At 47.7% G+C, this 27035-nt stretch overlaps 1 protein-coding gene across 3 annotated transcripts in view; it reads left to right on the top strand.

Annotated features, from left to right (window-relative positions):
* The window catches only part of OCRL (OCRL inositol polyphosphate-5-phosphatase), a 54979-nt gene extending 30638 nt beyond the window's left edge, over nucleotides 1-24341 (top strand). For 2 of the 3 annotated variants that reach the window (XM_066248837.1, XM_066248836.1), the window contains exons 15-23: nucleotides 677-787; nucleotides 1433-1598; nucleotides 1861-2096; nucleotides 9758-9781; nucleotides 12564-12680; nucleotides 19187-19271; nucleotides 20310-20437; nucleotides 21184-21295; nucleotides 21969-24341. In XM_066248837.1, the coding sequence (XP_066104934.1) occupies nucleotides 677-787; nucleotides 1433-1598; nucleotides 1861-2096; nucleotides 9758-9781; nucleotides 12564-12680; nucleotides 19187-19271; nucleotides 20310-20437; nucleotides 21184-21295; nucleotides 21969-22093 (1104 nt within the window). In that variant the 3' untranslated portion in view covers nucleotides 22094-24341. The remainder of the gene's footprint in view (nucleotides 1-676; nucleotides 788-1432; nucleotides 1599-1860; nucleotides 2097-9757; nucleotides 9782-12563; nucleotides 12681-19186; nucleotides 19272-20309; nucleotides 20438-21183; nucleotides 21296-21968) is intronic. The other variant, XM_066248838.1, reaches the window with a different exon arrangement.
* Nucleotides 24342-27035: the final 2694 nt, after the last annotated feature.

The raw sequence follows: 27035 nt of genomic DNA, 5'->3' as shown, positions 1-27035 counted from the left end.
GTTGGGTCAAGTGTTTTCTAAAATGGCCACAGGCTTCATTTACTAACATACCTTTTATCATTATGTATAATCTGAGCGTAGATACGATTCTTGGCATTGTGCATAGCAACTAATGGAGTTAAATGCTTTAACCATTTTTTTCTGTTGTTTCAACACTTTAGGATCATTGTTAGAAACAGAAATAGGTATATTTTGACACTGCCATTTTATACAGTGCAGGGCATCATTTTACAAAATCACATTTTCTCTGCCACCAAATAATTGTAGAACAAGAAAATATTCTTCCCAAATATTTATTACTATCAACAAGCTTCTTAGCACAGAGGTTTAACCTTGTAGGAAGTTAACCAATTAACCTTACCTTCATCTTAAAGTGTGTGATTCTTTAATGCTTAGTTTAATTTATGTTTGTTTTAGTGACCTTTTTAAAAATTGTTAGACTCAGGGATATTTAAGATAAGAGCCCATAAGACTGAAAGAAGGGCCTTTTTTCTATCAGGTAAGAGTTCTAGATGGAGTGAGATATCAGAAAGTGTTTGAGGATATTGTTTGAACCACAGTTTATTTTGAAATGATGGCTGTAATGACCAGTTTTAATTGCTAGGTAATCTCAGAAGAAGATGAGCTAGGAGCATGTAAGACTGAAAAGAGGGTTTGTTTGTTTGTTTGATTTCAGGTAAAGGTTGTCGATGAAAAGAGGTATCGGAAAGTGTTTGAGGATAGTGTACGCATCATGGACAGAATGGAAAATGATTTCCTTCCTTCCTTAGAACTCAGCAGGAGGGAGGTGAGCAACTATGTGGCTTCCCTTTCTGTTGCCCATCGTGGTTAGCACAGGGAAAACCGTGTGCCTTAGAGAAGGCAGCACAGCGCATTGCTAAAAACCATGTCTCCTGAAGTCAGCCTGCCCCCATGCCAACCACATCACTGCCATTCAGTAGATTTATGACCACAGACGAGTATCTTATCTTTCAGAGCCAATTTCCTTTTCTGGATAGAGGGGTGCTTGTGAGGATTACACAAGTTAATACACGGGAAGCTCTCAAAACAGTGCCTGGCACAAAATAAGACCTCAGATATTAGCCACTCTTTGTTTATATTTTAGGGTTGCTGACTAATTCATATCTCAAGAACCAGGACTTGGTCACGGGATGAATGCTCTGACCCAAGTTTGAGGTATCCTGTTAGGATCCCAGTAACAGTCAGAGTAGCCTAGAGAAGTAGCAAAAACTGCTTAACTCCTTCTCTGCTGGTGGAGTAGAAAAGTATCAGAGAGGGATGGTGTGTAGCTGGCTCAGCTGGACAGTGTGTATGGCAGTTGCACACCTGGTTAATAATGACCTCATTCTTCATTCGTATTTTCTATGGAATAATCCAACTGACTTACTTCCCCTACTAGTGATGCATGTTTGTGTCTGTCTGTCATCCCCAGTTTGTGTTTGAGAATGTGAAGTTTCGGCAACTACAAAAGGAGAAGTTCCAGATCAGCAACAATGGACAGGTTCCCTGCCATTTTTCTTTCATCCCTAAACTTAATGATAGCCAGTACTGCAAGCCATGGCTTCGGGCCGAACCTTTCGAGGGCTACTTGGAGCCAAGTGAGTCTTTCCTTTACCGCGCTGCCCCTGCTTGCAATGGGCCACCTCCTCCTGCCTCCCATGGCCCCTCCCTTTGTTTAACTTCTTGTTCTCTAACCACATGTCTCTGATCATCAATGTCATAATATTGGGGAGACCTCTTTTGCATGTCCAATCTCTCCTCTGTCACGTGATTTTTAGAGGCCACTTCTGCTAGTTCTCATCCCTACTTTGTTTTTCCACTGGAAGTTTCTGTTACCATGTGGCATCTCTTACATTTCAGATGAGACAGTAGACATTTCCCTTGATGTGTATGTCAGCAAAGACGCTGTGACCATCCTGAACTCTGGGGAAGATAAAATTGAAGATATTCTTGTCCTTCACCTGGATCGAGGCAAAGACTACTTTCTGACCATCAGTGGGAATTACCTCCCGAGCTGTTTCGGTACATCCTTAGAGGCTTTGTGCAGAATGAAAAGGCCGATTCGAGAAGTTCCTGTAACCAAGCTCATAGACTTGGTAAGAAACACGCTGAGACACGCGCCTCCTTTCGGTACCATTTCCGCAGTGCTTAGGTAATGTCCTTATTGTTCTCTTTGTCAGGGTGGGGTCGAGCTGTGGAGTCCGTCAAATGATAAATAAGACAGACTGTCACTTACTCTAGCACCACCTTCATTAGATTAAGCCTAAAAGAAAAGAGGAAGGGGTAATCTGTTATTAGCTCTTATCAGAAATACAATAGGTAATACTAAATTCACTGAATTAGATTAAAGGTTCCCTTCTCAAAGACAAAATGCTTGTTTATTATGCTCTTCATACTTCCAAGTCACTTTTGTATAAATCGGCATGTCTGTGAGGCACAGTAGGTGAGAGAGGCAGTATTTTGCTTATTCAACACATGAGAAAACTGAGGCACAGAGGCAGGAACTTGCCCAAAGTGGAGGAAGTCAGTGACAAATCTATCACCCAGATTTTCTGACTCCCAGTCCACGGCTCCTTGCTATATCTTATCTAATATAAGTCACATGGAGCTGCTTCTGGCAGCCCAGACCTATATGAGAAACTCAGTTGCCTCAGAATCCCCAGGGGTCGTTACGCAAGTGCAGAATCGTGCTCTCAGGGTGGGCGGCCCCGGCATCTGCGCAGATCAGCATTCCAGAAGATTATATGTGCAGGGAAGTTTGATCCATCTTTCCTGTGACTCACTTCAGAAAGGAAAGAAGGAGGATTTCCCTTCCCTGCCACTAAGCTGTGATATTAGTGTCCTTATGGAAAAAAAATGCTTCTATTATTTTTAGTAACATAAATGAATGTATTGTTGGGTTTGTGTGCGACCTCTTTAGTCTATAAAAGAACATTGATCTTTTACCACAGGAAAGTATAAATAGGTGACAGGATGGCCATTTGTTATCACTGCCATTAGAATTCACTTGATCCTTTTCCTCTGGCCAGAGCAGTGATTGTATCATCTAGCCAGAGGACTGGCCCAGCAAGCAGGCTGCTGGCTTGTCTGAGTGCGATCTGTCCTGTTGCCATGGAATAGTTTTAGCTATGACTCAGATGGCTGATTAAAACACTTGAGTCTAGTTCCAGCATTCTTTCTTGGAATTATACTTGTTTCCCTAGAGCCTCCATGACTGACTGTATTACCTCTGCTCACGAGAGAACCATTTTCTTTAGAAATTCATGTCCTGACAGACTGTTATTTTTCATACTTATTTTTTCTTCTACTACCATAGTTCTGTCTTTCAAATTTAATATTTAACCTTTTAGAATATATTCTAAGTGAAGTTGTTTTTCTTTTTTTATACCCCCTTCTCTCCATCCCAAACACCATTTTTCAGCTTCCTTTTTTTTTTCAACTTTATTATAAAAAATGGCAAATGTACAGAAAAATTGGAGTAACAGTACAGGGAATCCCACCTGCCTTACACACAGACAGGGGTGTGAGCAAGAGGAGGATTGCAGTTGAAATACAAATAATACAATAATTAATAGAAATAATAAAAGAATAAACTGTTTTATGTACTAACAACTGTAACCCTACTTTTGCCCACCTCTGCATATAGATACATATTTTTGTTGTACCATTTGAAATTGAGTGACGTTAACGTTATGTCACTTTCACCAGTGAATACTTCACCCTGCCTCTCTTAAGAAAAACGACAACCTCTGTATAACGCAAAACCATTATTGCACCTAAGAAAATTAGGCAGTCTATATCTAGAGTTCTCCAATTGTCTCAAGATTTTTCTTTTTTGTATTTTTCCGAAGTTAGAAGTGGGGAGGCTGACAGACAGACTCCCACATGCGCCCAACCGGGATCTACCTGGCATGCCCTCCAGGGGGTGATGCTCTGTCCATCTGGGCTGTTGCTTCATTGCATTGGAGCCATTCTAGCACCTGAGGCAGAGGCCATGCTGTCGTCCTCAGCGCCGGGCCAATTTTGCTCCAATGGAGCCTTGGCTGCAGGATGGGAAGAGATAGAGAGGAAGGAGAGGGGGAAGAATGGAGAAGCAGATGGGCGCTTCTCCTGTGTGCCCTGGCCGGGAATCAAACCCGGGTCTTCCACACACTGGGCTGATGCTCTACCACTGAGCAAGCTAGTCAGAGCTCAAGAAATTTTTTTGCAGCTTTCTTAAAGCAAAACCCACTCTGGATTCATACGGTACATTTGGTGAGGGCTCTTCAGTCTCTTATAGAGTAGATAGTTCTCCCCTTTTTTCTTTGATGATGTTGATTTTTTAAGAGTCTGGGACATTGTCCAGTCAAGAATCTGCCATTTCCTAAATGTATTTGATTATTTCCTCTTGAGGATTTTTTAAACTTATTCCTTTAAACCCTCTCCTCCCACCTTGTTTCCTGTAAACTGGAATCTAGCTTTACTTTTGGTCAGATTTGGTAAAAGCATTGTAATAACATTTACTATAATTGTCCCATATTAAAGCGACTGGAGGGGGCTCAAGCAGCATAAAATTTTAAAAGTTTATTTAAAATAATACCAGGTAATTTAACCATATCTGACCATAAATAGGAAGTAGCCCAAATCTTAAACGGAGTTCATGGTTCTGTAAGAAGCCCTTTCCTTCTTTCTGTGTACAAATGATTCAAGGCTTAAAAAAATAGAAACCTAATCATTTTTTCCATTACAAAATTGCTGAGTTCCTATGAAATTGTGTGTAGTCATCATTTATTCTTTTAAAGTTTTTCTTTTGTAAGACTTAGGGTTCGGATTCTTTTTATAACCTGTTGCACTTTTGCATTATTCAGTTCCTATATATCACTGATGAGAAAATCACCCATATTAGTGTGGGGCAGCAAAAAGAAATCTAGCATTTTCTGGACGCCATTCATAATACCTTACCCACTCTGATTTTGCCCTTCTGAAATGCTTTCTTAGTTTGTTTGTTCCAAGACCCAAGATCAGGGGTCCCCAAACTTTTTACACAGGGGGCCAGTTCACTGTCCCTCAGACTGTTGGAGGGCCGGACTATAAAAAAAACTATGAACAAATAATCCCTATGCACACTGCACATATCTTATTTTAAAGTAAAAAAACAAAACGGGAACAAATACAATATTTAAAATAAAGAACAAGTAAATTTAAATCAACAAACTGACCAGTATATCAATGGGAATTATGCTCCTCTCACTGACCACCAGTGAAAGAGGTGCTCCTTCTGGAAATGCGGCGGGGGCCGGATAAATGGCCTCAGGGGACCGCATGCGGCCCGTGGGCCGTAGTTTGGGGACCCCTGCCCAAGATGATATTTCAGATCTCGTGAAACAGTGCTATTAATAATGGTACCTATTGTTCTTCTTGTATTATTTACTCTAAATCTTTAGTGCAACCAGAAATGAGTTCAGTGCCTGTGTTGAGTCTCCGTGTTTCCTTTCAGAAAGATTCTTGTGCCACACCCTCTTCACACCAAATGCAGAATTAAGTAGCTGGCATAAGTCCTTTTCATTCTTCCTGCACATCTCAATGACAGTGACTTTGCCACTATTAAAATAGTTGGGATTAGCCCAAGTGACAACCAGGAGAGTATTCATAATTAAGATAAACTTAATCAAGAAGTAAGATAGACTTTTTAGTTTATTATCTAGCATATACTTACCATATAGTCATCAATATTCATTACACATTGGATACAAAGTATTATGGAGTTTATGTGGGTTCTGTAATTAGTGGTGCTGAAAGTTTACTTGTGTGTACCATATGGCTAAATTCGAAATCCAGGTTAATATGGAGTTTGGTTAGAGATAATGTAAATATTAACCACCTTTACTGGCTTATGTCCAGTGTGTTTGGGAAGTCAATATTTTGGAATGTCATTTAGAATGAGAGTTATGGAGCTTGTAATTTGTATTAACAATAGATTCCCTTCCTGTGCTGTTTACTTAAGCCCTTATACGCTATAAAAGCTTATTGATTAACCAGCTAATCTCTGTAAAAATCAATCTCAGAATCAGTCTATTTTGGCTTCAATGAATATTTCATGCATGCAGCAGCAACATAACAAAAAATTAGTTCAACGCATAAGAATAATGTGGACTAGGGAAGTGGTTTGGGGTTCATCACAGAAGTATTTAAGAAACGTGTATTAATATATTAAGTGAACAGGCTCCTCCAGGCATAAGATGCAGTGAATTAAGAGTAGGAAGTGAAAGGGAAATATTATAAGGTAACCCTGGGAAAAGTAGGGTTAGCTGGTTGCGTAGGGGTAGGGGCAGGGAATAGAGAGTCTGAAAGTCCACGGATGAGGTTCTGCTAGAGCCAGAGGGCACCTAGAACCATGGAGGCTTTGATGAGTGATATGAGCCTGTAAACTGACACGCTGGGAGGAACATTCCAGTGCTGCTTTATAGACTAGACTAATGACTACTGGGTTTGAACGCCCCAGGTCTGGTAATAGGGTTAGCTTGTAAATATTGAGATGAGGAAAGTTGAGGATGGGTGGACAAACTGTATTTGCTTAGGGACATGTCTATTAGGGAAAGAACATCAAACATCTCAAATAACAGGAAGAACAACTTGGTGGTTAATTCCTCTCCAGTGATTTCTCTACTAGGTGTTTCCACACCCATTTCTTACCCTGTTAGGGGTGTGGTTGGTGTTTCTTCTCTTTAACTTCACATGAAATAATCTTTCCTAGAACTTCAGTATCCATTTCAGTTTCTATTTTTAACTTTTAGATTTGAATCTGCCTCAAAATGACTCTTTTGCATTGCTTTAACTGCATTTACTACTGGAAAAAGTGCCGTAAGTCTGACTGTTGGGGTCAAGAATGATTTGCTATACATTTGTAGCACGCCAGTGTTGCCCCACTGGGGGGATCTGGAAGTCAGCTCCCTGTTTTAGTGTGATCAGTGGTGGAGCTTTCTGCAGAGAGGGGCAGCAGTAACTGCAGGACCACCGTAGGAGTATGCTGTGTATTCGTGGGGACACCTGGGTGGTGCTTCTGTTCTCAAACTTGAGCCTCCTGTTGAAATAACTCACTTCTACCTTTTGCCTGTGGCCAGGGAAGTAAACTCACAATGTCAATCTGCTGCCCATTTTATCACAGTCCTTTTGATTCTTCTTTCAGTTTTCTCTTGTGTATGCATTCATTTAGAAAAACACTGTTTTCCCATTTTTAGTTTAGATATTCACTGTCTCCTGCTTGACAATACCTTGAGAGCCTTTCGGCATTCCCTTCGCCTCTGTGTCCTTACCTTTTCGTTTTTCCTCTTCAGGGCTCTCAGATCGATCTTTCTGTAACACAGAGGTGGGGCCTGTCACTTCCCTGTTTAACAGTAGTCAGTGGCTCCTTAGTGTCTCCTGACTGCAATCCAGATTGCTTCCCCTGTCATCAGTGTCCCCCAAAGTCTGACTTCAACAGCTTTGCAGATTTGTTTCCCACTGTTTTTCTCAACATCCCCACGTGCTCCCCACAAACCCGATGACTGAATTTTCCCTAATCTCACCTCATGATTTACCTTCTCGGAACCTTTGTTTGTTTCTGCCCCTTACAGTTTAAAATTCTGTGAATCTTTTAAAGGTTAGTTAGGTCCCATCTCCATTGTGAAATGTCCCGACAGCCCCAGAAGAGAGCTCTGTTTCCTTCCTTTGAACCCTGTTTTTGTCTTTGTTTGTTTGTTTCTGTTTGTTTGTTTGTTTTAACCACTTACTGAGAACTCATTTGTAAGTTACAACAATATCAGGCCATAAATTCTGGGACCCTCCCCCAAGTCACCTCCCCACCCCCCACAGGCACTACGTGCACTGCTAGTGGGCACTGCTCGGATCAGACAGCTTGGAGGGCCTGCTGACAGGCTGATAGATAAAAATGCTGCCTAGTTTTACTCATCTGGGCATGGAGTATGTGTTCATGGAGGGAAAGCAGGCAGATTCTCTGTTTGTTACTAAGTAGTCTGCAGTTTAAGAAAGGTCGTGCTCCAAATCTGTGTTACATTAAATGTTTGGCATTCAGAATTAACTCTGACATTAAAAAGTATTTTAATTACAATATTAGGAAGACTGTATACTTTACAAAGCACTGTTAGTCTGATTATTTTTATTTAATTTTATGTGTGGTATTTAAAAGTCTAGGTAAACCCACAAAAGGATGTTTAGTTCATAATGTATCTAACAATACTAACAAGCTGCCCACCACATAGCATACTCACTGGGGGAAATGCACTCAGCATTACCACTTGAAATGCCAGAGAACATGTGCTTCGCCCACTTCCTCAGGCCCAGCACATCTCTGCCAGTGAAGGCAGATTTCTCCCTTTACTGTCAGACCTTAGACGTGGGACTTGTGCACCAGTTCTTGGTGGCCCATGGCAGGATTGAGAAGATTCCAGTGCGAGTTGCTGGGGTGGTGTGAGGAGCTCTCAGAGCCCCAGGCTTTCTGCTAGCCTGCTGGCCCATCAGCCCTGAGTTAGGCTGTTTCTCCATCCCTGTGAGGTAAATACTGTTATTCTTGTTTTAGAGGTGAAGAAACTAAGCCTTTACAAAGTTGAATAATTTGCTTCTGGTCTGTACAAAATGAGTACGAGGTAGACCACAGATGTGTACCCAGGACTGTCTAACACCAGTGCCTGTAGCCTCTCCACTAACTGTGCTGCCTTGTAACGGGGTTCTCACGGTCTTTGCCCTGCTGTGCAGTGAAATACATTCTCCCAGCTTTGCCCCGCTTCTCTGTCCTGGAAGCAGGACGCTTGTCCTTTTTGAGTCGCCTAAGGGAGCATAGTGGTAATGACTGTGGAGTCAGACCTGAGTTCTAATCCTGCTTCTGTCACTTATTACCTAATAGTGTGACCTTGGACAAATAATTTAAGCTTTCAGAGCCTCAGTTTACTCATCTGTGAAATAGAAATAATATCTACACACGTTTGCTGACTAAGCGACACTGCTGCACAGTTCCCAGTGTGTGCAGGAGCTCCGTAAGTGGTGGGATGTAGTTCCTGCTGTTGCTGTTACTGGATTGTACAGAAGACAGAGACAGAGACACTTAAAATGTTTTTGAATTCAGTGCTCCTTCCCTCCCCCCTGCTTTGCTTTTTTTCTCTCATGCCTTATAGCATTACACAACAGGGGATAGAGATGGATGTTCTGGCCCACAGAGATCAGAAACGAAATTAATGTACATTTTAGAGGGACCTCCATATTTGGGGCTTTGAGGAGGGGGCCGGGTATAGGAAGATAGAAAGGAGTGGGGATGCCGAGGGTGACAGAAAGGGCGGCCGAGAGGAGAGAGACTTACCATCTCCTTCTGAATGGCCACTCTCAGGCTCACAAGCGAATTCTTCCATCAAAGTGGCATTAGGGTGAAGCGAGAAGGTACGCAGGGTGGCAGCCGGGCTATGCACAGACGAGAAACATCACTGGGCTTTTCCCGGATCAGCTGCCAGTGGCCAAAGGCCACAGAAGTCCAGGGCTGCACAAGAATGTTTCTTGAGTGATAGTCTCAGTAAACTGCACAGAAATGTATTATGCACAAGAGGGAACTTTGCATATGAAAATGTGTTCCATTTTCGACAATCATGATTTATTAAGAATTTAAAACTGTTTAAAACATATGTATCTAGTAAGCTGGTTGAGTTCTAATAATAGTGATCTGTATCCGGTTCTGTAAATTAATTCTAATCATTTTCTATCTGTCAATGACTTTCTTTCCCTGCTGTGCTCTCAGGAAGAAGACAGCTTCCTAGAAAAGGTAATGCAATCTATTGGTGGTTATGCATTTCCCTGTGCTTGATTGACATTTAACTGTGGGCCCTGGAATTCGTCCCTAGGGTTTTCCATAGCAGAGACCTCTGACTCCATAACAGTCCCCCAGAGCTGGTCTGCGGTGTATTTGAAGTACAGGGAAGATAGTTACTGGACTGGGCAAGGCATTGATGCCTAGGATGTAAAAGCAACAGGACCTAAGGGGCCAGACTTGTATTTGTATTTGTATTTGTACTGAGAAATAACTCAAGAACTGGCTGATGTAGCAGAAAGCTCAGGAAATGGAGAAAGGTACCACTTAGCTGTCCTCAACTTCCAATGAGAGTGAAATCAGAAGTGGATTATTCTTGTATTACGAGTGATTTGGGGTAAGTGATAACAGTGATTAATTACTGAAACAATACTCCAATATGGTCAAGAAATAGAGCGTAAGAATAGAATCATAGAGCCGAATGAGCTCAGAAGGGATCATCTGGTCAGGTTCTCTGCCTTCAGACAGGGTCGGGTGTTTGCTCTATTCTACTGGTGAGCAGCTCAGGCCAGCACAACTGAAGAGCTCACTGGGGCCCTCCTGTGCCTGCCATCCCAGATGTCAGGAGCATGGGGCAGAGGGGACTAGAACCTGGTCTCCTGAATGCCTAGTGGAAAGCTCCTTCTACGGCTCGCCCCCCTGGGAGCTAGAGAGCGCCTGGCTCCACACAGGCAACCACGTGCAGAAACAGGCTTGAACAACATTCTTCAAGCACTTTCACACAGTGTCTAACATGACGACATCATCTGGCTCAGTTAAGGCACTTTAATGGTGGCAATGGCACAGTCTTTCTGTGCTTTGGTTATTAGCACTAGGGTGACAATGTGTGGGCTTATCAGGCACCAGATCTGTCTCGTTGACAGAGGACAAAGTGTGCCTGGTTTCCCTTTGAAAATTAGAGTTCAGGATAATTAGTGGACTTCTTAAAAAGTATCGTTTCTTGTGCATGATCTTTTCTCTAGACCTCAGAGACACAAGACATTTTGTATTATCACACAAGGATTTGAAAACGGATAGGGGATGATGTATAGAGCCTCTTGACATTTTATTAACCTTTTTAAACTGCTCAGGATTGTGATGGTTCTGCTTCCCAGCCGTTTCTTGTTAGGAGTAGGCCATGTTCTATCTCTTCATCTTAGAGCCTTGTGTTGTCTTAATGCCTTAGTACAGGAAAAGTGCCAACTGCATGTCAGGTGTTTTTTGTATAAGTACCTGACTCAATGCTGAATAACTTATATATGGTCAGTTTGGTGGCATCTGCTAAAGAATCTGAACTTGTCTTGCATTTAGTCCAGAGAGTGCACAGAGTGCATTATTGACAGCGTTTTGGCTCAGATATCACGTGGATGCCTGGATTTAATACTCGCAACTGCAAAGGAGTTAGAGGATGAGCCACTGATAGAAGTTCTGGCAGCACTAGGGAACATGAATATCAAGTGATAGAGACCCAGGGAAAGAAATGAAGCAAAATAAACTGAGGAAAATAGATTTTAAATGGTAACCAGCTGTCATGCTCCCTTCTCTTCCTCATTTCCTTAGAAAGACACAGTGGCTTTAAAAGGTCACCAATGCTTGTTGAAGAACATAATGTTAAGAAGAACTGTCAGCTCTGCTCTTATGTACATAGTCTCTGGAAGTAGTAAAATATTTTTCTTTCCCTTAAGGCTATGTGGCTGGGGGTTGTGCATGGAATTTACAATTCCTAAAGTTGAACATACATAGTATATGACCGTAAACGGAGGTGGAGGAGGGGAGGATGACACAAAAAAGTTGGTCACTGTTTTCTCTACGAGGGTTTTTCTGAAGGTTGCCTTCAGATGCCCTTTAACCGATTTCAGATATCTGTTAATATGGTATGATTTCTGTTTGACTGTATAAACATAAGATAAATTGGCTTTTATTCCCACACCGTTTTCAAGTTCAGATTAGTTACTGATCTAGTTTATAGCACTTCTTGGTTTTTCTCTAAAACTCTTTCAGGAGACTCTAACACAGTAGGTAGATAGGTGGAAGGAGGGGTCAAAACCCCGAGAAATCTTTCCTGGGCTATTAATGTAAAGAATAACTTCTGTACTTACATCCTAGACTTTTCATAGTATTTCAGATTTGGTATTCTGTGTTCAGTTAGTTTACTATTTTTGGATCTTAAGGCTTATGGCTGTTAGTGCCTTAAGATTAGACCTCTCAAGCCTGAAATACTTCATGTATGTAGGTCTAATGTAGAGAATTGTGTTTAATTCCTAAGGCCCAGCAACCTTCATTTAAATCAACAATAAAAAGTGTAATATTTGTGGTAAAACCTGAAAGAAAAATAAGTTGAAAGTCAACAGAAACCTAAGTAGATACTGCTCTCTCAGAGTTCTGTGTTGACGGTTGTAATTTAATGACCCACAAGTCTCTGGTGGGGTGTGAACTCGACCATGACTGAGTTGCTGGAGCGCTGGTTCTCAGCGTCACCCTTGAAAGAATTTACAACACACAATGCATCCAAGTGATAAACCTAGTAAACCCAAATGGAATGCTTAATGGTTAGTGAAGCATCTAGAAAAGGAGATACTTTAACTGTGGGAATTAGCATCAAGTAACTTCTGACCCGGGGTGTTCCCAGGAAGAAAAAAAAAATCTTAAGAGATAGAGATCAAGTTGTACTCCATATAACTGGAATTGGAAAGAGAGTAAGTTACAGACCAACGTTTTTATTGAAACTCATTTGATTGTCATCCTTTTCATCTCGTAGGAGAAATCCCTTCTACACATGGTTCCCTTGGATGAAGGCACCAGTGAGAGACCCCTTCAGGTCCCCAAGGAGATCTGGCTTCTGGTAGATCACTTATTCAGAAATGCCTCTCACCAGGTAAGTGAGGGTGGACCTACCCAGCAACTTTGGAAGGTGTGTGAGTCCAGTGAGAGATGATAACACCTCACATCAATATAGAGGTTTCAACTCCCCAAGCTCCTTGCACACAGCAGCAGGGTCGGATCACCTGGGCAGATGGAAGTACACCCCTGTTCACAGAGATGAGAGTGAAAGCTTGCAGGCCGAATGATTTCCCTAAGACCAGGGCAACAGTGTAGTGGCAGAGCGGGGTCCCGAGCCAAGTGCACCAGTCTGTACACATGCTCTTCCCCTGACCACTGCATACCTGAGCAAGTTATGCCTGCTTTAGCTGTCAGTGAAGCATTCCAGATTTTAAAGTTCAAAGGCAACTTGTAGTCCATTTTGTAAATGTGGTCCTCTTTTCCTTTCAAACCGTACCTAATATCCTAGTCACCCTCAGCATATTCCCCCCTAAAGATGAATTTCTTGGTACCAAATTGAAGGACAACAGTATCTTACCTACTGAAGAATAACAGAACTTAAACTCAAGGTTTGCCTTGAACGTGCCATTTCCGCCTGCCCCAGCATTTCCTAACACAGGCCTCCCACTGTCCCGGAGTCCTGCATTCCTGCAAAACCCTTCTTGCGCCACATGGTGTATGACCAGGAAGCAGTTACCATTAATTTGCATGAAAATATTTTTGAGTGTTCCCAGACCCCAAAAATGATCTACAGAATTATACCAAACAACACATAAACCCTCAAATAACAGTAACATAGCAAAATCAGAAACGCACAAAATAAGAGTAAAGGGCCTATAGCACAGATGTTCACAGAGACATTTCAAAACTCTGGTGCCATAACGCTGAGGTAACCCCTGCGGCCATAAAGAAGGGGCCTGGGGGTGCTCTCACTGCTGGGTGCTACCTGGGCTCTGGGGAAAGGCATGGAAGTGCTCTTACTGCTGAATATTTCCTGGGATGTGGGGAAGGGGCGTGGGGGGCGCTCTCACTGCTGAATTCTTCCTGGGCTGTGGAGAAGGGACGTGGGCGGCGTTCTCACTGCAGGGGCATCCTGGGCTGTGGGGAAGGGGGGTGGGGGGCGGTCTCACCGCTGAATTCTTCCTGGGCTGTGGGGAAGGGTGTGGGGGGCGCTCTCACTGCTGAATTCTTCCTGGTCTGTGAGGAAGGGACGTGGGGGGCGGTCTCACTGCTGAATTCTTCCTGGGCTGTGGGGAAGGGGCGTGGGGGGCGGTCTCACTGCTGAATTCTTCCTGGGCTGTGGGGAAGGGGCGTGGGGGGCGGTCTCACTGCTGAATTCTTCCTGGGCTGGGGGGGAAATGCATGGGGGACACTCTCACTGCGGGGGCTTCCTGGGCTGTGGTGGAAACGCGTGGATGGCGCTCTCACTGCTGGGTGCATCCTGGCCTGTGAGGAAAGGGCGTGGGGGATGCTTTCACTGCTGAATTCTTCCTGGGCTGTGGGGAAGGGCCGTGGAGGGCGCTCTCACTGCTGAATTCTTCCTGGGCTGGGGGGAAAATGCATGGGGGGCACTCTCACTGCGGGAGCTTCCTGGGCTGTGGTGCAAACGCGTGGGTGGCGCTCTCACTGCTGAATTCTTCCTGGGCTGTGGGGAAGGGCCGTGGAGGGCGCTCTCACTGCTGGGTGCCTCCTGGGCTGTGGGGAAGGGGCGTGGGGGCGGTCTCACTGCTGAATTCTTCCAGGGCTGTGGGGAAGGGGCGTGGGGGGCGCTTTCACTGCTGAATTCTTCCTGGTCTGTGGGGAAGGGGCGTGGGCACGCTCTCACTGCTGAATTCTTCCTGGGCTGTGGGGAAGGGGCGTGGGGGGTGGTCTCACTGCTGAATTCTTCCTGGGCTGTGGGGAAGGGGCGTGGGTGGCGGTCTCACTGCTGAATTCTTCCTGGGCTGTGGAGAAGGGGGCTGTCGGGCGGTGTCACTGCTGGGTGCATCCTGACCTGTGAGGAAAGGGCGTGCGGGGCGCTTTCACTGCTGAATTCTTCCTGGGCTGTTTGGAAGGGCTGTGGGGGCGTTCTCACTGCTGAATTCTTCCTGGACTGTGGGGAAGGGGAGTGGGTGAGATCTCACTGCTGAATTCTTCCTGGGCTGTGGGGAAGGGGTGTGGGGGGCGGTCTCACTGCTGGGTGCTTCCTGGTCCGTGGGGAAGGTGTGTGGGGGGCGGTCTCAGTGCTGAATTCTTCCTGGGCTGTGGGGAAGGGCCGTGGGGGGCGGTCTCACTGCTGGGTGCTTCCTGGGCTGTGGGGAAGGGGCGTGGGGGCGCTTTCACTGCTGAATTCTTCCTGGCTGCGGGAAAGGGGCGTGGGGGGCGGTCTCACTGCTAAATTCTTCCTGGGCTGTGGAGAAGGGTCGTGGGAGGTGGTCTCACTGCTGAATTCTTTCTGGGCTGTGGGGAAGGGGCGTGGGGGGCGGTCTCAGTGCTGAATTCTTCCTGGGCTGTGGGGAAGGGGCGTGGGGGGCGGTCTCAGTGCTGAATTCTTCCTGGGCTGGGGGGAAAATGCATGGGGGGCACTCTCACTGCGGGGGCTTCCTGGGCTGTGGTGCAAACGCGTGGGTGGCGCTCTCACTGCTGAATTCTTTCTGGGCTGTGGGGAAGGGGCGTGGGGGGTGGTCTCACAGCTGAATTCTTCCTGGGCTGTGGGGAAGGGGCGTGGGGGGCGGTCTCACTGCTGAATTCTTCCTGGGCTGTGGAGAAGGGTCGTGGGAGGTGGTCTCACTGCTGAATTCTTTCTGGGCTGTGGGGAAGGGGCGTGGGGGGCGGTCTCAGTGCTGAATTCTTCCTGGGCTGTGGGGAAGGGGCGTGGGGGGCGGTCTCAGTGCTGAATTCTTCCTGGGCTGGGGGGAAAATGCATGGGGGGCACTCTCACTGCGGGGGCTTCCTGGGCTGTGGTGCAAACGCGTGGGTGGCGCTCTCACTGCTGAATTCTTCCTGGGCTGTGGGGAAGGGCCGTGGGGGGCGCTCTCACTGCTGGGTGCATCCTGGCCTGTGAGGAAAGGGCATGGGGGATGCTTTCACTGCTGAATTCTTCCTGGGCTGTGGGGAAGGGCCGTGGAGGGCGCTCTCACTGCTGAATTTTTCCTGGGCTGTGGGGAAGGGCCGTGGAGGGCGCTCTCACTGCTGAATTTTTCCTGGGCTGTGGGGAAGGGCGTGGGGGGGCGGTCTCATTGCTGGTTGCTTCCTGGTCTGTGGGGAAGTTGTGTGGGGGGCGGTCTCATTGCTGAATTCTACCTGGGATGTGGGGAAAGGGCGGCGTGGGGGCGCTCTCACTGCTGAATTCTACCTGGGCTGCGGGGAAAGGGCGGCGTGGGGGCACTCTCACTGCTGAATTCTACCTGGGCTGCGGGGAAGGGATGTGGGGGACGGTCTCACTGCTGAATTCTCCCTGGGCTGTGTGCAGGGGTCGTGGGGGCGCTCTCACTGCTGAAATCTTGCTGGGCTGTGGGGAAGGGGCGTGGGGGGCGCTCTCACTGCTGGGTGCTTCCTGGCCTGTGAGGAAAAGGCGTGGGGGGCGCTCTCACTGCTGAATTCTTTCTGGGCTGTGGGGAAGGGTCGTGGGGGGAGCGCTCACTGCTGGGTGCTTCCTGGGCTGTGGAGAAAGGGCTACGTGGGGGCGCTCTCACTGCTGAATTCTTCCTGGTCTGTGGGGAAGGGTCGTGGGGTGCGATCTCACTGCTGAATTCTTCCTGGGCTGTGGGAAAGGGCCTTGGTTCTTGGTCTCACTGCTGAATTCTTTCTGGGCTGTGGGGAAGGGGTTTGGGGGGCGCTCTCACTGCTGAATTCTTCCTGGGCTGTCTGGAAGGGGCGTGGGTGGCGGTCTCACTGCAGGAGCTTCCTGGGCTGTGGGGAAGGGCCGTGGGGGGTGGTCTCACCGCTGAATTCTTCCTGGACTGTGGAGAAGGGTCGTGGGGTCGGTCTCACTGCTGAATTCTTCCTGGGGTGTGGAGAAGGGCCTTGGTTCGAGGTCTCACTGCTGAATTCTTCCTGGGCTCTGGGGAAGGGGCGTGGGGGCCGCTCTCACTGCAGGAGCTTCCTGGGCTATGGGGAAGGGCCGTGGGGGGTGGTCTCACCGCTGAATTCTTCCTGGACTGTGGGGAAGGGTCGTGGGGTGCGGTCTCACTGCTGAATTCTTCCTGGGGTGTGGAGAAGGGCCTTGGTTCGAGGTCTCACTGCTGAATTCTTCCTGGACTGTGGGGAAGGGGCGTGGGGGGCGGTCTCACTGCTGAATTCTTCCTAGGATTTGGGGAAGGTGTGTGGGGGGCGATCTCACTGCTGGGTGCTTCCTGGGCTTTGCGGAAGGGGCGTGGGGGGCGCTTTCACTGCTGAATTCTTCCTGGGCTGTCGGGAAGGGCTGTGGGGGGCGCTCACTCTGCTGGGTGCTTCCTGGACTGTGGGGAAGGGTCGTGGGGGGCGGTCTCACTGCTGAATTCTTCCTGGGCTGTGGAGAAGGAGCGTGGGCGGAGCTCTCACTGCAGGTGCTTCCTGCTCTTTGGGAAGGGGCGTGGGGGGCAGTCTCACTGCAGAATTCTTCCTGGGCTGTGAGGAAGGGGCGTGGGCGGCGCTCTCACTGCAGGTGCTTCCTGGGCTGTGGGGAAGGGGAGTGTGGGGCGGTCTCACTGCTGAATTTTTCCTGGGCTGTGGGGAAGGGGTATGGGGGGCGCTCTCACTGCTGGGTGCTTCCTGGGCTGTGGGGAAGGGGCGTGGGGTGCGGTCTCACTGCTGAATTCTTCCTGGGCTGTGGGGAAGGGACGTGGGGGGCGGTCTCACTGTTGAATTCTCCCTGGGCTGTTTGCAGGGGTCGTGGCGGCGCTCTTACTGCTGAAATCTTCCTGGCCTGTGGGGAAGGGGCGTGGGGGGCGCTCTCACTGCTGAATTCTTTCTGGGCTGTGGGGAAGGGTCGTGGGGGGCGCGCTCACTGCTGAATTCTTCCTGGGCTGTGGGGAAGGGGCGTGGGGGGCGCTCTCACTGCTGAATTCTTTCTGGGCTGTGGGGAAGGGTCGTGGGGGGCGCGCTCACTGCTGAATTCTTCCTGGGCTGTGGGGAAGGGACGTGGGGGGCGCTCTCACTGCTGAATTCTTCCTGGGCTGTGGGGAAGGGGGGTGTCGGGCGGTCTCACTGCTGAATTCTTTCTGGGCTGTGGGGAAAGGGTCTGGGGGGCTCTCTCACTGCTGAATTCTTCCTGGACTGTGGGGAAGGGGCGTGGGGGGCGCTCTCACTGCTGAATTCTTCCTGGGCTGTGGGGAAGGGGCGTGGGTGGCGGTCTCACTGCAGGAGCTTCCTGGGCTGTGGGGAAGGGGCGTGGGGGGCGGTCTCACTGCTAAATTCTTCCTGGGCTGTGAGGAAGGGGCGTGGGGGGTGGTCTCACTGCTGAATTCTTCCTGGGCTTTGGGCAAGGTGCGTGGGGGCGATCTCACTGCTGGGTGCTTCCTGGGCTTTGGGGAAGTAGTGTGTGGGGCGCTTTCACTGCTGAATTCTTCCTGGGCTGTCGGGAAGGGCCGTGGGGGGCGCTCACTCTGCTGGGTGCTTCCTGGGCTGTGGGGAAGGGGCGTGGGGGGCTGTCTCACTGCTGAATTCTTCCTGGGCTGTGGGGAAGGGGCGTGGGGGGCGCTCTCACTGCTGAATTCTTCCTGGGCTGTGGGGAAGTGGCATGGGGGGCGGTCTCACTGCCGGGTGCTTCCTGGGCTGTGGTGAAGGGGCGTGGAGGCGCTCTCATTGCTGAATTCTTCCTGGGCTGTGGGGAAGGGGCATGGGGGGCGCTCTCACTGCGGGGGCTTCCTGGGCTGTGGGGAATGGGCGTGGGGGGCGCTCTCACTGCGGGGGCTTCCTGGGCTGTGGGGAAGGGGCGTGGTGGGTGGTCTCACTGCTGAATTCTTCCTGGGATGTGGGGAAAGGGCGTGGGGGGCGCTCTGACTGCTGAATTCTTCCTGGGCTGTGGGGAAGGGGCGTCGGGGGCGCTTTCACTGCTGAATTCTTCCTGGGCTGTGGGGAAGGGGTGTGGGGGGCGCTCTCAGTGCTGAATTCTTCCTGGGCTTGTTGGGAAGGGCCTTGGCTGGCTCTCATAAGAGCAAAAATGCTCTTTGATTGTTTTTATATAGTGAAAACAGCCACTAGCGTAGGTCTTTCGTAAAAGCAGTTACATCACATGAGTTTTCAAAAAGCAGGGATTACTGATATCAGTGTTTGAATGCGGTTCTACTGCTTGGAATCTGCCTTCTTGTCAGGAGGCTAGATGTGGAACAACTGGTCTGTAGTCCAACCACCTATTCCCTTGCCGTGTCTGGTACAGACTGAAACCTTTGAAGATAGTTTCTGTTTTAAAATGCAGTCCGCACAGACTATGGAGATAGATGGTAATGAGAACAGGCATTGCTGTCACACTTCCACTCCTAATCGTATGCATGCAGACCACCCTTCACTTCACTTCCTGCTGCTCTCCTGGCTCTGGGTGGTCTTCAGAACGTTAGGACGTTTTGTGTTGCCTTGTTCCATTCCTTGTGACCTCTTTGGTAGGAGGACCTGTTTCAAACCCCTGGAATGCAGGAAGAGTTACAGCAGATCATAGACTGTCTGGATACCAGCATGCCCGAGACAATCCGTATCCTTTTTGACAAAGGCTTAGGAAAATGGATGAGTACTTGGCCAAGCTCTTTTTCAAACCACCTACATTTGAGTTTTGTCCTTCCATCTTTTCTTCATAACTTTTATTATAAGGTAACCATTGACTTTACAGTTTCTATTTCATTTAGAAAATTTTGCCCTGGCCGATTGGCTTAGCGGTAGAGCATTAGCCTGGTGTGTGGATGTCCCAGGTTCGATTCCTGGTCAGGGCACACAGGAGAAGCAACCATCTGCTTCTCTACCCATCCCCCTTTCACTTCTCTCTCTCTCTCTCTCTCTCTCTCTCTCTCTCTTTCTTTCTCTCTCTCTCTCTTTCTCTTCTCGTCTCTTCCTGCAGTCATGGCTCGATTGGAGGGAGTTGGCCCCGGGTGCTGAGAATGGCTCTGTGGCCTCTGCCTCAGGTGCTAAGAAAAGCTCAGTTGCTGAACAACAGAGCAACGCCCCAGATGGGCAGAGCATCATCCCGTAGTGTGCTTGCCAGGTAGATTCCAGTCAGGGTGCTAGCAGGAGTCTGCCTCTGCCTCCCTTCCTCTCACTTAATAAAAAAATAAAAAAGAAAAAAGGAAATTTTGACCTTTCTTTGTATCAGACTTTTGCTGAAAAGAGTAAAGGAATAAGTAACAATGGCTTTTAAAAAGTGTGGAAATAGGACCCAAAGCACTAGTACTGTCCTGCTTCAGGCAATTGATCACTCCTGTCACCACAAGTCCTGTCACCGTGACAGGGAGGAGGATGGCACTAGTTTCCAGGACTGATCCAGTGTAGACTATCATTCTGCATGCTATAGTCCCCTGATTTTCAAGTTGGGCCAGACTTCCCAAGAGTCTGATCAATTTTGTAACAGCTCAGCTGCAGTGTACATAGACCAATAAAATAATCAATCCCCAATTAGGATGAGTGTGCCCTGAGTAAGAGGAAGGAAACAGTCACTGAGGAAGCTTGAGGAGGGAAGCAAATCAGATGTCGGCGTGCCCTTTTTCCTGTAGCTTCTTTCCTTTGACTTAAGGCTGTCCAGCTGGCAGTAATCACTCTGTGGCCGAAGCGCTGCTCATTTTCCTGGAAGCCCTGCCAGAGCCTGTCATCTGTTATGAGCTGTATCAGCGATGCCTTGACTCTGCTCATGATCCCCGGGTCTGCAGACAGGTGAGTCTTATTGCTCTGAGGCTATGTTGGGGCAGGTTCCCCCATAGAGAAGTCATCCATTTTACAAAGCCAGGTGGGCAATCAGCTACATGGTAGGATGGGTCTGGGTCTTTTTTTCATGACTTGACACCAGCATTGAGAGTTAGAACCCTTAAAGTTTAAGTTTATTTCCCATTATACTTTGCACCCTTTCCCAGTTGGCCCATTGGGTAGGGTGGATGCCTCTACTCTGGCGTAAGATTGCTGAAGTTGATCACACATGAGATTCTGACTGACGTGACTTGGGAGCCTTTCTTTTAGTGTGCTTGGTGTTACAATAGCTGATAATACCTCTGAGGCTGCCTCAGAGGTAAGTATTGGGAGAAGCTCCCGTCCATGTTAAATGACATTACAAAGAAAACTTTTCAGCTTGGCAGATGACTTGGGTACCTGCCATTCTCCCGTCATGGGGATATGAGAAAAGACCAGGTTAACATTGACCTGCTTATGACTTGAGGTGTGTATGTGAATGCGTGATGATGGCGTGGCCTGGTCACTGAGTGGACAGGGGCCAGACAGTACAGCCATTCGGACTTGGAAATGATCATTTGGCAGTTACTGTGTTGGTCATAAGTAAATCAGGGAGGGTTTTAACAGATGAACGGGGTCCTGCAGAGGTTGGATTATAAACTGAGTTTATGCAGCTGTAAGCTCTTCTTACATCTTTCACCTGTTCTCCTCACTGCCTCCTTCCCTTTGCAAAACAGGTGATTTCCCAGCTTCCAAGATGCCATAGAAATGTTTTCCGTTATTTGATGGCATTCCTTCGAGAACTCTTAAAATTCTCCGAATACAACAATGTCAATGCCAATATGATTGGTAAGACTACTTAGTAAGAATGGCCACAGGCCTGACCTGTGGCGGCACAGTGGGATTAGCGTCAGCCTGGAACGCTGAGGTCGCCAGGTCAAAACCCTGGGTCTGGGTTGCCTGGTCAAGGCACATATGGGAGTTGATGCTTCCTGCTCTTCCCCCTTCTCCCTCTCCCTCTCCCTCCCTCCCCTCTCTAAAGTGAATAAATAAAATCTTTATAAAAAATGGCCATGGTGGGTGTTGGTCAGGACTCTCTGTGTATGGTGTATACCAGTGTTTTCAACCACCAGTCTACAAACTGGCACCGATCTGCCAAAAATTTCATGCTGATCCACAAAATAGTTAAACTACCCTGATCCTGTATGAAGATTGTAGACCCATCTTAGTCAAATTTACTTATGTTCAGGGTGATTTCCGTCTTAGCGGCCTCCTAAACAATCATTGTGTCTATGATCTTCATACAGCATCAGGGCGGTTAACTGTCTTGCAGACCGGCGCCGGTCCGCACACTGGCAGTGGGAAAACGCAGGTGCACAGTGTATTCCGTCTCTAAAGCCCAGGGACAGGACAGTCACTTCTTTCCCACTGCCCTTATCCCCTCGCCCCCACCCCTTCCCTGAAGCTTTGTTAGGTGGTGTCTGACAAGGGGGTTTCCCCTTTTCTTCCTCTCGCTCTCTAGCTACCTTATTCACAAGTCTTCTCCTAAGACCTCCACCTAACCTGTTGGCAAGACAAACTTCGAGTGACCGCCAGCGTGCTATCCAGTTCCTTTTGGTTTTCCTGCTTGGGAACGATGAAGACTAATAGCCCTTTTCTCTTCACTACTCTTCGAGATTCTAGAGGTGGAAGATCTTGGCACCAAGTATTTCAGAATGATTTGCAAAGTCACGCCACAGGAAGAGTCTGTTGCAGAATGCCAAGGCTGTTGGCATGAAAAGGCAGTTTCATAATCCCTCCCTTACCATAGCCTACACAGTGAAATGCGTTTAGACTTACATTGCCAAGCCAAAGTCACCACATCTTGGTGTTTTTGCCTTCTGTCTTTCTAAGGCGAAGAGATCTGTATTTACACTCCTTTATCTGGGGACGTGTTTGATGCCTCCTGCCCTGCTGTCATGATTGTCCTTAGCACCCAAGGCCTAACTTCTGAGATGTTCCCATTCTAGGCGTGCAAGCACTACACGGTGTAGCTCAGACTTGTGTGTGATCCTTCCTCTAAAGCACTTTTGCCCTGCTGTCCCCTGTCACCCCTTTTGCACTCCACCAGTACATCAAAGGGAGTCTGAGTAAGGCTAGTGACCCTTTGGGTGTCCCCAACAGTGAGTTAACCATCTACATGTGATTGTTAAATGCATTTGTGCATTTCTACTACAGTGCTATCTGTATGTCTCTGTAACATTGGCCCTTTCATGAATTTGCACCGAGTGGAACCATGTTTTCTTATCTCAGACCACATTTAGTAGCAGAACATTAGGGAATATTGGAGATGACATCCCACTGGTGTGACAGAATTGTTATCAGAGTGGAAGCACTTTTTTGCATATTCAGGAGTGAAAACATCCATGTTTGACCAGTCCTGCTTCCTACCATCCCTTTCTGTTTTGCAAATTCTACATGAGAACGAATCCTGGGTGTCTGTGGGACCCACCCCCCACTTAGAAATCCACTTGTGGAACAATGCTTGCACCACAGTCAAAAACAAGTGTGCACCTCCCAACAGGTCTTTCTAGAGATGCTGCTCCTTCTCCATCAAGAGTACTGATGAGAATCCTGGGAACCTCTCTCCTGTCCCCTAGTCCAAGGAGCCAGATGTCCCCGTCCCACATTGAGGCTGACGGGGCTGTCCAGCCAGCTCCCTTGTGCCGCCAGCCACTCGGCCCAGTGCTGGGAGGAGTGACTGTGCAGCGGGGCCAGCCAAGCGCCCTTCTCTGCTACCCAACAACCCTCTGAGCTCTTCATTTACTCAGTCCCTGTGAGGCAGCCTTTAAAAAATGGAATCTATGTTGATTGGCAAACAAACCAGCAACCAGCCACTGATTGCAAAACTTTCTGGTGCAGTTGGCTTCCTCCAGGTTCCTTTTTGTTAAAACTACCCCAAATTCATGCCTGTTACCATTAAATCCAGGCATCCTAATGGACAGGCATTGTATCCGTTCTCGGGCACTAACTCCGGACTCTTCCGGCACATCAAAGGAGAGCTGGGGCAACACCACAGCTGCTTGGTTCCCCGGTCCCACCATCTCTTAGAAGTTCCTGGGAGGAAGAAAAGGGACATAATCTGCGATAGGCTGCATAGAGCCTTCTCTGACTGGGAGTTGTGGAAGCAGGACTCACATGATTGGTGCCAAACAGCTACAGCTCTGATAGGTTAGGAGCTGGGTGTTGACTCTGAAGAGAGTGAGCAGAACACTCGTGATCTCCCTTACTCCAGAAAGCAATCAGAGCCGAGGCAAATTACAGAAGCTGGGCCAGGTTTTAATACAATGATAGGCCATATGCCTGTCCTGACCACATTTTTAGTATGTCGCCAACCTGGGGTCTCGGGGTGATCAAGGTCGTGGTTAGTGGGAATTGTGTGCAGCAGCCTACCTCTTTCATCGTCAAGCAAACTACTAAGTTAGTTCGTTGCCTCAGCCTTTATTCCAGCTGTGGTCCTAGGAGGTACACAGGGTTGAGGTTTGTAGACAATCTCAAGGTAGGGGAGACAAGAAAGAGCAGACCTCAGAGATCTGCCTCCCGGCAGTGCGTCCTCTAGCATCCTGACCTCTGATTCCCGAGTGCCTCTGCTGTGCCTCTGAGGAAGGAATTCCGAGCCAGCTGGTAGGGAAGGGCTCTGCAGCTATGGTTTTAGGGAAGAAATGGTTCAAACTCATGTGGTAATGCTGCATTAGTCTCCCTTTCACGGTTTTCTGAGTCTTCTTCTGTAATTGTTTGTTGTATTTCCCAAAAATGTTTTGGTCACTAAGCAAAGCTGCTAGTGGGATTCTGTATTTAGTGTCATCTTTTTTATTATAATTTATTGCAAATTTTTTCTCAATAAATGTATGTTGTGTGAAAAATCAAAGTGTGGTCTTGGTGAGGAAGAACGGAGGGGTGAGGCTTTTGTCCCTGAGTCCTCAGAGCTCTGCCTGTCCTGTCATTTCCTGTCCTACAGGAAGAATCAAGAATTCTCAGTATAGGCTCTGGCCTGTTGGCTCGGCGGTGGAGCGTCGACCTGGCGTGCGGGGGGCCCGGGTTCGATTCCTGGCCAGGGCATGTGGGAGAGGCGCCCATTTGCTTCTCCACCCCCACCCCCTCCTTCCTCTCTGTCTCTCTTTTCCCCTCCCACAGCCAAGGCTCCATTGGAGCGGAGATGGCCCGGGCGCTGGGAGTGGCTCCTTGGCCTCTGCCCCAGGCACTGGAGTGGCTCTGGTCATGGCAGGGCAACGCCCTGGGAGGGCAGAGCATCGCCCCCTGGTGGGCAGAGCTTCCTGGATCCCGGTCGGGCGCATGCGGGAGTCTGTCTGGCTGTCTCTCCCCGTTTCCAGCTTCAGAAAAAAAAAAAAAAAGAATTCTCAGTATATTTGCCCTGGAACAGGAGAAGCAGCCACATATTTTCAGAGGCTAATAAAGAAGTCAGTGTTTTCAGAGGCCAGCCAAGGATCCTTATTTTAAACTGAGTATTAAGGCAACACAATAGCACTGTTGGGAGAATGAATGTTGATTCTTTTTTTTTTAATTTTTATTTATTTTAGAAAGGAGAGAGAGAGAGAGAGAGAGAGAGAGAGAGAGAGAGAGAACGGGGGGGGGGGGGGAAGGAGCAGGAAGTATCAACTCCTATATGTGCCTTGACCAGACAGGGCAGGGTTTTGAACCGGCAACCTCAGCATTCCAGGTCAATGCTTTATCCACTGTGCCACCACAGGTCAGGCAGAATGTTGATTCTTAATTCATGTATATATCACACTGGGTCAGATCCATGAGCACCTCAGGCCTAGAAATCTGACAAACCCCAAAGTATACATTTTGAGAGAACCCAGTCCTTTCCAACATAGTCTCAGTAGTTTTGACATGCCCCCCAAAGAGCCTCTTTTCACATAATTCACTTTGAAACTTTTGAGTGAAAACTAGTTTTGAACTCTTATTATTACCTCCTGGGGTGATGAACTTCATAAATTTAATACTCGAGGGGGGACTATAATATGAATGCTAGCACTTTAGAAGGAAACCCCTAACTTGAGCATGGTGCAGTACCTTTATTCCTCTGCCATCTGCATTGTGAACTTGCACATTCTGATTCCATTCCCTTTGAGACTGAAGAGGCCTCCTCAGCTGGAGGTTTCTCTCAAACAGTTCATTTCAACTGCAAGCTTGACCCTGATAAGTGTGCTGATTCAGTGTTTTCATGAACAGTATTTCTAACCCCACCCAAAGACTTGGCAGAGGAAGGTGTTTTTGTGTTTTGAGAGTGAGTTCCCCCCTCAGTGGATAGTGACTGACAGTTTTTTATGCAGCAGCAGGCAATATGGCAGAGCAGCCTCAATGACCATATTTCCAGATGTTAGAGACTGTTTCCCCAGCTGCTGTTTCAGGAGAACCGTTAGGGCAACTTGACTGAAGGGCAAATTGAAGACCTGGTTCTTGGTGTAGCCTAATAACCTAAAGCCACCCTCTGCAACAGTAGGCAGAGCATTACGGAGAAAATCTTAGTGATGATCTAATCCAGTCTCATTGTTCTGATGGGCAGTCTGTCTCAGAGGGGACAATGCGGGACTTAAGATCACTGAGGTTTCATCTGAGTATATATGCACCTTCCCTGCTGCAGAAAAAGCCAGCCATACAAGATCTTGTGAAGAACCTTCCAAGCAAAGGAAAGAGCAAACCAAAAGGGCCCAAGGCAGCAAAGCATCTTGCTGCATTCAGGGGGCAGCCAGGCAGAACCCAGGGTGTGGTGAGAGGGTATGCTGGGTGAGAGGTGAGCAGGGGCCTAGGCACTCAGGCCTGTAGAGCCTGGGGCAGGAAGCTGCCTTTAATTTAACATGCAACAGGAAGCCATGGCCGGCCTCACTCAGGGTGAAACAATTTATGCTCCTTTCCCTAATCTTAATAATAGTAACAATAATTAATCTTAATGATAGTAATAATAACTATTGATAGTAACTGTGCCTATCACTTATCCCAGGTAGTATACTAATGCATTTTACCTCAGTTTTGGCCTTGACAACCACCTTATAAAGTACTACTTTATCCCATTTTTATAGTAGGCTCAGTGAGGCTATCTAACTTGGTACTCGCCTAGCGGCAGACCAGAATATTAATCCAGACCAAAAATTGACCCTTAAACACAGCCACTATCTCCCCTGCTGGAGTGGAGGTGAAGGTGGGGATGTTCCTTAAAAGTTTTATCTCTTCTAGCTGCATCCCGACATTTCAGGTCAGCTGGATAACCTTCCAGGGCTCAAGTTCAAACTGACTTTGAACTGGCCAGCTTCTCCTGGCATCCTCTTCTCTCCTACCACCTCGGGTTGAGCCCTTGGTTATTTTTGGCCCGTGCCCCACTTCTAATCAGTCATGGATTGCATTTGACCAATATTTATTAAACACCTGCTAAGTGTAGGCCACTATGCAAAGTTCTGGAGGAAATCAAAGTGAGCAGGACTGGTCATCCTAAAATGAGACATATATAATATTTTTTAAAAAAGAAGGGAGGGGCCTGACCTGTGGTGGCGCAGTGGATAAAGTGTCAACCTGGAAACACTGAGGTTGC

Source organism: Saccopteryx bilineata, chromosome X, assembly GCF_036850765.1.
Source record: "Saccopteryx bilineata isolate mSacBil1 chromosome X, mSacBil1_pri_phased_curated, whole genome shotgun sequence".
Taxonomy (NCBI): domain Eukaryota; kingdom Metazoa; phylum Chordata; class Mammalia; order Chiroptera; family Emballonuridae; genus Saccopteryx; species Saccopteryx bilineata.
The sequence above is the reverse complement of the archived record's forward strand: the minus strand, read 5'-3'. Positions and strand labels throughout refer to the sequence as shown.